Source organism: Lonchura striata, chromosome 2 (assembly GCF_046129695.1).
Source record: "Lonchura striata isolate bLonStr1 chromosome 2, bLonStr1.mat, whole genome shotgun sequence".
In the NCBI taxonomy this organism is placed as follows: domain Eukaryota; kingdom Metazoa; phylum Chordata; class Aves; order Passeriformes; family Estrildidae; genus Lonchura; species Lonchura striata.
In genome coordinates, this window is record NC_134604.1 from 86,205,916 (window position 1) to 86,216,441 (window position 10,526).

The 10,526-nt window shown below is 41.5% G+C and overlaps 1 protein-coding gene and 1 long non-coding RNA gene across 2 annotated transcripts in view; one reads left to right on the forward strand and one right to left on the reverse strand.

The window, feature by feature from the left end:
- The window catches only part of TMEM131 (transmembrane protein 131), a 92,704-nt gene extending 82,443 nt beyond the window's left edge, over nucleotides 1-10,261 (forward strand). Inside the window, exons 33-41 of the mRNA XM_021546692.3 lie at nucleotides 63-190; nucleotides 1,373-1,497; nucleotides 1,645-1,803; nucleotides 2,484-2,658; nucleotides 2,982-3,103; nucleotides 3,208-3,304; nucleotides 4,420-4,517; nucleotides 5,747-5,910; nucleotides 9,248-10,261. Of these exons, the coding sequence (XP_021402367.3) occupies nucleotides 63-190; nucleotides 1,373-1,497; nucleotides 1,645-1,803; nucleotides 2,484-2,658; nucleotides 2,982-3,103; nucleotides 3,208-3,304; nucleotides 4,420-4,517; nucleotides 5,747-5,910; nucleotides 9,248-9,544 (1,365 nt within the window). The 3' untranslated portion in view covers nucleotides 9,545-10,261. The remainder of the gene's footprint in view (nucleotides 1-62; nucleotides 191-1,372; nucleotides 1,498-1,644; nucleotides 1,804-2,483; nucleotides 2,659-2,981; nucleotides 3,104-3,207; nucleotides 3,305-4,419; nucleotides 4,518-5,746; nucleotides 5,911-9,247) is intronic.
- Nucleotides 5,718-9,289, reverse strand: LOC116183262 (uncharacterized). Its single transcript, XR_004147853.1, has 2 exons — nucleotides 9,227-9,289; nucleotides 5,718-6,275 (listed from the first exon to the last, which is right to left on the reverse strand). It is a non-coding gene; the product is annotated as an uncharacterized LOC116183262 (long non-coding RNA).
- Nucleotides 10,262-10,526: the final 265 nt, after the last annotated feature.

Consider the following 10,526-nt stretch of genomic DNA (forward strand, 5'->3'; position numbering starts at 1 on the left):
TGTTCTGATGCAAGAGGGATTTTGCTTTTTTGATTATTAATGTGTCATTATGTCTTTTATAGGAACCTGAGAAACAAAAGGGAAAAGTTATAGCAGAAAAACCTGAAAATGAAATAGTCCCAGTAAAACAGAAAACCAAGAAAGTGCTTACAAGTATCAAGAAAGAAATCCCTGTAGATGTGAAAACCAGGTAAGCATAATGAAGGCAGTTTAGTAGGGAAAGTATCATTTTTAAAGGGAAGATGGATTGATAAAAATACCTGTATTTGATTGTTGTAGCTGCCAGTTTGGCAAACACCAACAGCAGGTACCTTTGAGCAGTTTCCTCTTCCTTCCTGATGTCAGAGAATATCTGAAGCTTGCAAATAATAAATTACTTAATGGAAACAACACACAGTGAGAGCTAAATCCAGCGATAAAAATCAGGCGACGCAATGTTAAGGTTTTTATAACAGGAATTGCATACCAAAAGCGGGGTTAATGATTCTAGGGGCAGCACACTGAGCCAGCATTAATGCGAGTGCCTTTAGTTGCCCTTGGGAAACCGCAGCCTCAGTTTCCTTTTTCATATCAGTAAGGTCAGTCTTGGATACTTTATTAAAGGAGGCTGCTGCCACTGCCAGTCCCTGTCCCTTACTGGCATGTGGTTGACTGCAGAGCATAGATGGGGGAAACATGAAGACTCTTGGTCTTACTATAGCTAGTTCATTCCAAAATAGTATTGTGAAATCAGATTGGTATCCAAGTGCCACAAAAGTAAATTTTACTAAATGGGGGTATGGTGTATCAGCTGTATTTTTCCTGCTGTAGTTTATAGTTAGAAGAAATTAATGTTCTTCAAAATGTTTCTGAAAACATTGCCTGGCAAAGTCTCCTCCTTATTTATTCTTACAATTATGTACTTTGCCTTCTCACAAGTTCATTACGTGTGAGTTTTCAAAGGCCACAATGACAGCTGGCTTGGAAATCTTCTACAGGAAACAAGAGACACAGAATCAAATACCTGGAGAAAAAGAGCAATGTACAGCCAATTGAATTTGGTGCTGCATTTGATTAGATTTATGTTATTGATTAAAAAGCAATCCTGTACATTTAGGGCAATAGCATATTAGGAGCATGGGATCTGACAGGGGTGTGTAGGGATAGAGGAGAAAAAGGACAACTGCCATTCTTGTTGCTCTGTATAATCAAATGGGTTTTGTGATCCTGGAGCTCCAGGGTGAAAGCTGCTTCTGGAACGTGAGTGAGCCTAATACAATGTGTGGAGCAGTGTGGGTCATATATAAATATGTATGTATATAGATATAAATATAAGGGCTTTTCAGTACTTCTGAAAGAGCTTTGAAATAAAAGAATTTCTGTTTTCTTTTAGTCCCTTGGAATTATCTTATACTCCCCCACTGGAAAACAAGCAGCGCAAAACCTTTCCATCCAAGATCTCTACTCCACACCTTTTGTCGAGTAGCTCTAAATCAAGAAACCTCCCCAAAACAAGAGGTAGTGTAAGGCTCTTTTTTGTAAATACCTCAAGAGTTTTCTGTCATTGCCTGTAACCCCTCTGCAGTGCTTAATTCTATGTCTGGTGTGAGAAGAAAGCTATTCAGTTTATTATCTACACACTTGATTTTTCTTTTGTTTTAATAGGTCCAAGCAGTAAGTTAATGGAGAACAGACCATCAGTATTAGCAAAATTTCTGCCCACTGGTTCTGCACAGGAGCTAGGAAACACCAGCAGCTCAGAAGGGGAAAAGGATTCTCCACCGCCAGAGTGGGACTCTGTCCCTCTCCACAAAGCTGGCAGCTGTAAGTAATCACTAGACAATGGCAGAATGAGTGTTCTGCAATTAATATCTGTAGATAGCCTTGATCTGTTTATAGATGTTCCTGTCTCCTTTTCACTGCATAGCTGAGCTCCATTTTTCTTCTGTAGGCCCCATATTGGTAGCATCTGGTATGATTTGGGAGGTTTGAAAATGGCGTGGGCAGAACATGGGTCACTCCACAGCTCTCCATTGTTGAACAGGATTCAGAAACTGCTGGAGAACTTGAGAAAATGAGAATTACTGCTCAAATAATATGTATTTCCTACAGTAGATGGGATTGTGCTTGGTCAGGTCTGCTCCAGCCAAATGTGGAAATAATTAGATTATTTGTCCTTGAGAGGGAACACTAAAAACACCTTAATGCAGCAGTGGTTAGCTTGGGGCACTGTTAAAATTTTTGTGGTAACATTGTAAATCCCTCATGTGGGAACCAACTCACCTCCTCCTAGTTGTTTGTGTTGCAAATCAGTCTCTCTGAAAATAAACAGCATAAACTGAATAACCATACGTGAACATAGAGAAGGAACTGCTGCTTCCATCACTGGGAGCAAACAGCCTTTCTCATAATTCCTCCATTTGAACAGAAGGCATAGCAGAATTTAAGAAGCCTTTGCTGTAATGTAAATCCTATAGGAAGATGTTTTGTGTTTCTCTTTTTAGCCACAGACAACCTCTATAAGCTCTCTCTGCAAACCCTGAACGCAGACGCTTTCCTGAAGCAGCGGCAGCCCTCTCCAACACCCGCCTCTCCATCTCCCCCTCCTCCTCCCACCTCCTTTGCTTTCGGGCCACGAGGAGGCACTTACAGCAGCATCGTCAACAGCAGCTGCAGCAAGTGAGTCCAGATCCTCCCTCCTACTGATTTCCCAGGCACTGAGCACTTGTGGAACTGTGCTTCACAGGGGGCATCTCCCTATTCTCAGACCCATTTCCTCTCCCCATGGAAACTGCTTTTCTGCAGGTACACTACTGTGCATATCTTGCCTTGCTGTACAACATGGTATATTGGTAAAAAATGTGCAATTTCATGAAACTGTTGAGCTGTTATAAACATTTTCTTGAATAGTAGCTTAAATTGCTGCTTTTTTTAATCAAACTGCTGAGGTCCAAAACCTTACTCTTTTTTACCCTCATTTCTTGGTTTCTTTCTCATTTTAGTGAAACAAAAACCAAGCAGCCTAATGGTACCAAACATAAGCTGGCAAAGGCAGCTTCTCTTCCAGGCAGGAATGGAAATCCCACTTTTGCTGCTGTAGCTGCAGGTTATGACAAAAGTCCAGGTACTGGAACCAGTTTGGAGTTCTTACTAATTCCAGATATTTCCTGGATATTGTTACTTTGCAGGGGTTTATTTTACTGATTTTTATATACATATTCTTCACAGGTGGCAGTGGTTTACCAAAGGTTTCTCCAAGCAAGACAGATGTGTCCAGCAATATCAGCATTTCCCACACAGTTGTTGACAGTGATGGCTCTGACAGGTAATTTTTATATTCTCTAGGCAAATACCTGGACCTCTGGAAAAGAAGATAGAGCTATTAATGGTATTTTGAAGGGAATTCAACAGAATTCAGAATTCATTCTGGTTAGGCTTTTTTAAAACTATTTTTAAAGTCTAGGCACATAATCTCTCACCTTGCAGAAAAGTTTAGGAGTTGCAAGTGACTCAAAAGTAGAGAGAGAGAGAGATGTTCTGGACGTGATGGGAGCTTTTCCCTCTTCATTCCAAGTAACTCAACATTCTGTTCCTGGGCATCCACACAATGAGAAATCAGCTTGGCTCTCTCAGTGCTGAGGAGTGTGTACCAAGGTCACTTGAAGGGTCACAGGCAGAATACCTTGCTGTACAGCAAAATGCCTTTCACTCCCGTTCTAACACTGAGACCAGAACTTTCCGTGGGCTTTGTGCTTTCAGTAGGAGCAGGACAGAGCTGCACTCGGTCACATTCCCTGAGGCACATGTCTTTCCTGACATTTTGGCAGTTGTAAAAAGTAGTAACCTTTCTGGAGTAAGAAAGAGACTTGAACTCACGTTTCCATATGCAAAGGAAATGCTTTCTGCGTGAGGTTAGTGCATTGGAGTTTTTGTTTTGGTGGATGTTGATGTTTAGCACTTGGTTCCAGTTAATGCATCTGTTACTTTTAAGAAGCTTGTCCATGGGTGTATTTGGATCCCTTCCAAGTCACTGTAATTTTACCTCCTTAAGAAAAAACCTGTACCATGCCTTGGGCTCCATGAGTTTTCTGAAAAACTGATCAAAAGAGCTACTCTCATGTTTGTTTGATACTCATTCTACAGATTACAGAGCACTGTCTATATTTTTGTGTTACTCCAAGGTGGATGTATACAAAGGAAAATGTATATCACCAAAATCTATTGTTAAAACAAAACCAAACTGATTTCCTAACTCTTGATTGCAATTAAATATTTCTTTAGTATATGTTTAACTATATATTTTTTAATAGATTATGAATAAATATAATAGCTAAACATATCTATACACATACATTTGTATATAGATCAGTAAGTTAATATTGTCAATAGTACTGTGCTAATAAGTAATGTATTGCCTTCCTGTTGCTCCATAAAATGTAGTTCGGGTTTGTGGAGTCCTATCAGCAATCCCAGCAGTCCTGATTTCACACCTCTGAACTCCTTCTCTGCATTTGGACACTCTTTTAACTTAACTGGAGGTGAGTTTTCCTGTTCAAATATTTTTCCATATTCAAATACAGGTAGAGAAATGTTGTGTCTTCATTCCACTGTCTAAATACAGACACTGTCTCCATCCTCACTCCTAAAGGGAAGACTGTGTAGGAACACTTGTTAAAAATTTGGTGTCATATTCTGAGTTTCACTCCAGAGAAACTTAGTGAAATCTCAGAGTGTTTGATGGGAGAATGCTTGGGTTTGGAGTTTCTCTGTTGCATTCTTGCAACAGAAATTTCTGCATTTTGGGGGTTATTTCCTTCGTCTTCTTCCTGTCCATCCCTCCCCCAAAGCTTTACTGTAGGTCCCACAAATGTGCCAGTAGGCCTGTGGCTTCCTGAGCATAAACACCTGCTTAAAACCATGGCTCTGTTAAGTGAGGCAGTGGCCCAGCCCTCATGTTGCTTTCCTTTTGTGTTTTCCTGCAGTATTTGTATAGCTGCACAGTGAACTGGTTCATACTAAACCCAGCAATTAATCTATTTAAATATTTGGGTAAATTTCCATAAATGTAATAGAGGTGGCCTGGCATTGAGATTGCAAGGCATGGATGCTGTGTACTTGGGCACATGTGGTGTGTTTTGAGGTGGCTGAAAAGATGATAAGCAAAGTAAACTTTGGATGTGGCATTGGTGTGTACTGAAAAAATGCTATTTACTGCAACAGTTTGATGTCTGTTGGAAATGTAAGCAGTGGCAGCTGCTGCTGTGGGGTTCTTCCTTTCTTCATCAGCAACACTTGGTACCCGTGGCTCTGAGGGCACCAGTAAAAGGCCTGGGATCAGTTCTGTGTGTGAGAAGCAGGCAAGCCATGACTGCTGGTTCTCTCTTTTCCTTCTCATAGCAGAGATGGTGCTGGGGTGGGACATTCCCAGTGCTGCCTCTTACCAGGAATCACCTGGGAAGGGAGTGCTGCCAGGCAAATGAGTACTGCAGTCACAGAGAACTGCCAGGACTCTTGAGTGCTGCTCTGCTTAGGCTGGACTGAATTACCCACAGCAAGGGTTCAACTCTTTCCCCACTATAACCGTGATGAACTTTGTGGCCCTGTCTGATGCTGGTCACATGAGATGAGATTTTTATTACTGTGCGACCTCTTCTAATATCACTGCAGCAGGACCAGCTAGAAAAATACGGGAAATGATGGTGAAAAGTATTTTTCTTGGAAAAAGAGAAAGAGTAATGTACTCATTTTTATTTAATTTTATTTTTAGAGGTTTTTAGCAAGCTCGGTTTAGCTCGATCTGCTTATGGGCAGGATGTTCAAAGAAACTGGAATGAATTCAGTAATGTTCCATCATCCATCTGGGATCCTTCAGCTACAGATTCTGTACCCTCCTGGCCAACAAGCTCAAGTTCCCCAACTCACACAACTGCAGTAAGTATTCAGTCCATCCAAATACAATGATTTATTACTGTTACCAACCTGTTCTGTATGTGCCATCTAATTTAATTCAGAGGAACTGGGGATGAAAAGAAATTAACTGAAGAATAAAAGAAGAGGGAATTTACATATATTCATCTTGGTGAATTTAAGTTGACAAACTCTTTGGCTGTTGGATAAAGAGTTATTAGTTTCCTTACTTGCAAATGATGAATCCATGTACACTACTTCCCATAAAAATATTTCTTAGAAGAGCACCTTGCAGCTCTTACAAAAGTGTGTTCTGATCCCACATCCTTCAAGTTTGCTCCTGTGTCATGGCTGGACACTGCATGTGTTACCTCAGGTTTCATGGACAGCTGCAAAATAGGCAATATGATAACTTACACGCTTGATTCTGCTTTTGAATCCATTATTTCACCTGTTGGTAAATTAACAAAAGGTCCCAGAAAAAACCATCTAAAAGACCTGAAATATATTATTTTCAGTTTGGGAAAAAACACTAAAGGACTGAGCACAAGGTGAAGTCTTTTAACTGTCAGCTTATTTTGATGAAGATTTTGAGTATAGCAAAAGAAGGCGAAAACCCCCAATTTTACAGATTGTAGTGCTGCACTGTCATCCTTGTGTCAGACCAGAACTTATGCTGCAACAGCTGTCTTCACTGCCAGCTGAAATCCTTCTTCATGTTGACTTCTGAAAATATTTCTGTAGTGAGTAAGAGCCAGTGTTTACTTCACCTGAGAGCAGTTCAGATGGAGTGGGGGAAGGCAGGGACAGGGGAAGCCAAAGAAGGTCACACAGCTTCTTATAGACACAGGCTTTCAGATCCCACCCTTGTCATGTGGTTACAACCAGAGCTGGAACCTCACTGAAACTATGTAAGCAAAGATGTTTGGATTTTGGTCACATGGAGGGCAGGTTTCTCAGCATTTGATAGAGGGAGGGCTTGAGGAGAACCAGAACAAGCTCTCTAGCTCTTAACTCGTATTTCCTAGCTGCTTCTAAAAAATATTTAGAAGTGTGCTTAAGGAAGCATCAAGTTGGAAGCCAGACAAATGATACAGAAGAAGTGTCAGGTACTCCATTTAAATACTTTGATTAGGAAGGAGATATTTTAGAAGCTTACTCAAGGAGAAGGTCACATAATAAACAAGAAGCGAGCAGCAAACTGACTGAAATACTCAAAGCTATTATAAATGATTTTCAAGTGCTTATGGCAAGCCAGAACAGGAAAGCTTGGCTTTTCCTGTTACTGAGCCTCCTTGCTCTAGGTGCCTGATAAGAGAGCAGGTACCAGGCCAGGGCCCTGCCCCTTCCTCTGTTCTGGGACAAGAGCCAAAGCCATTGTTACAAACACAGCTTAGGCAGTGGCTCCCGTGTTACCCTTTTTCTAGGAAGGCTTCTGGGGAGCTGATTTTGGTTGTTCTCCTTCCTTATTCCTCTTGCTTTCTCCTTGTGTGCACAACTCTGCTTCTGTACTAAGTAGCATTTGCCTCCTGGATCCCATCTCCCCTCAGCCTTGCTGCCACTTCTCCCTAGGTTTCTTTCTAACCACATTCTCCTACTCCCTGTTACTCTGTTTCTCTGTTGTAGTTCTTCCTGCCAGCCACTTCGTACCTCCTTCCACCAGCCTTGAAAGAGCATAGCAGATACTTTACTCTGCTGCTCCTTTCCTGATTGCTTCTGATTCATGAGCAAGTGCCTTTCTACCATGATCTCCCAAAAATTTTTGGGACCAGTAGGAACAAATAGTTCCTGCCTTTTACCTGCAGCAGGAAATGGGGTGGAGTTTTAGTGTGTTAGGGTAGGTTCCCGAGCAGCAGAGTGAGCATTTCATGCTGTAGGCTTAGTAGTCTAATGCTGGTATAGCTTAAATATAACCATTTATTTATGTGACAGTAGCACACTGTGACCCTGGTCTGGCTCAGTTTCTCAGTGACATCGTAGAGTCCCAATGTCGTTGGCCTGGTTAACCCCCAGGTAATGCTCAGAACTTCTGTCCAGCCCTTGGTAGCAAATTATGTGGTGTGGTAGCATCCAGCCAGTTTTAGGTATGACTAGACTGAGCCTGTCTTCTTCATTCCAGAGCAGAGAATAAAAACTTAAAAGGAAGAAATTTTCAGATTCTACCCTGTTTTCTTTCCTAAAGGGATTTTTATTTAAATCTTCAGATGCAGGGTACACTGATACTAGTTAGCCCTTAGTGTGTGTTATCTAAGGGCAGAGATCTTGGGAAGGGGTGCCCAGCCACTAAATCCAAACACAAGGATGCTTGTACCTAACAGCACTTACTCAACAAGTCTGCTGCCTTTTGGGTGTATCAAGTTTCCAGTGTATTTGCAAATTGAATTTACAGCATATGTACATTAAATCTGTTGACACTGGGTTATGTAGTGCCAGAAGCCTACATGTGGCAGGTTCTGTGCTAATATTAGCAGAAAGTTATGCTAACCTTTCTCATCTCCATCTTTGGCTGCTTCCTGATATCACTTTCCACCACACTATGGGTCAGGTTTCTCTGCTTGCTGTTTACTACTGTTTGGACTTTAGTAAAATATAGTTGACAAAACCTGGGCCTTGTGTTCCTGCGTATATTCTCTAGGCTTGCTGTACCTGTCCTATATATCTCAGATGCATTTGTGATGTGCTGGAACTCACCTGCATCTGCACCATGACCATTTGTCAGAGACTTCCAAGTGTCTTGGAGCCAGGAGAGACTTTATGAAATTCAGTGAAAAATGGCCAGTTCTCCTATTCCCTCTCCCTTAATTTAAAAAAATTCTGGGAATATGGAATAGGTACAGTGGGACTGAGCATGAGTAGATTCATCCAAAACAACAGGGTCTGACTACAGGGCAATAAATTTGCAAATTGCAAAAAAAGATGAAAAAAGGACTTTGCTGTTATCTTCCATTGCAACTTGAATTTTTTTGTTTTTTGAGAGTTAAACCATGTTTATCTACCTCATTCTAGCTAGTTTGTTTAAGCATAAGCATTCTGGCCCTTGTGTGTTGAATACTCATAGTGCTTAAATGAGCTCTGCTGTGGAGACTCAGCTGCGGTGAGAATGGCTCGAAAGCTGCAACGCGACTGCGCCCTGCAACCTGTGCAGCTCCCAGAGCATCCAGCTGCAGAACTGCAGTGTGGCTCCTCTGGGCAAGCTCTTGTAGAGGCAGGTCATAGCTCTGTGTTGCAGTGAGCATGGAAGGGGTTCCAGAGCAGGCTTCTTGATGCTGCTGCTTGGATACTTTTCTTTTGGGGGGCTGTAAACAAGGTGGGAATTGAGGCTTACCAAACCACCACTTACCTTGCTCTGTCTTTACTGCAGTCAATCCTGGGCAACTCCAGTGGCCTGTGGTCCACCACTCCATTCAGCAGTTCCATTTGGTCAAGTAATCTCAACAGTGGCCTTCCCTTCACCACTCCAACAAACGCCTTGTCAGGCATTGATCTCATGGGTAGTGAAAACTCTGCTGCTGCTCCGCCACCACCCGCTGCTGCCACCGTTGCCAATCCTGCTGAAGACATGGGACAGACCTATAATCCTTGGAGAATTTGGAGCCCCACGATTGGAAGAAGAAGTTCAGATCCTTGGTCAAATTCACACTATCCTCATGAAAACTAAAGCAAAAAGAAAGAACTCTTATCTGGGTCATGATACAATTCTGAATGCAAATTTTTGAAACATCATTTTCAGGCTGTTGCTTCCCCCAGCCCCACTCCCCCATCAGTCATGCTTTCATCACTCGCTCCCTTTTAAAGTCTGTCCTGCAATATGGTAGTGTGAGATTGCAGATAAGCTTGGAATGTCTGGGTGTGGTCACAAATCCCAACTCTGGCTAAAGCCTGTCAATATGAACAGTTTCACTGGTTTCATATTTTACCATCTGCCATCTTTATTTAGGAAACAATTTGAACTCTAAAATGGTCCTGGCATGCAATACTTTCATGAAAAGTTTGGGTTTTAAAATTTTTTCCAGTGTTGTCCTCCAAGTTCTAATTTAAAATCAAAAGGCACTTTGTGCTAAAATGCAGAGTATTTTTTTAAAATAAGGCTGTCTTTGTTAACACAGGTTGTAAGAATGTAAAAAAGGAAAAAATCAACAAAAAATACCAACAAAACCAACATAAAACCTTAAGAGCAAAGTGGCTGAATGTTAAGAGCATTCTGTTGAGACTGTAATACACTTTATGCTGTTTGTACATTTGTAAACCTGAACGCATTTTTAAGTTGAAGTGAAATGCACACAGCCAAGACTTGTGCAAGAAACAAGATACCATGTGCATTTCTTACAGATACAACTTTGGGTTGTACTTTAAAATAAATACGCTTTTTTCAAGATTTGTCTGCTGCAGTTCTTTTCCCCTTGTATTTTCTGAACTTGTGTGTTCATGACTCCACTTGGTACAGTCTTTGTGCCAAAATCTACTGCACACAGAGCCTGTGTTACCAGAAACTTCAGTGCAGATGAAACCTGGCTTCTCAACAGCGTGGGTTTGTATTGCAGCAGAGAATAGAAACTGTTTTCAAGGGTTATGCAGTGCCACCCACTTGAAAATTCACTAGATAGCAAAAAGCTGGAAAAATGTCTACGTTCTCGAGTTTC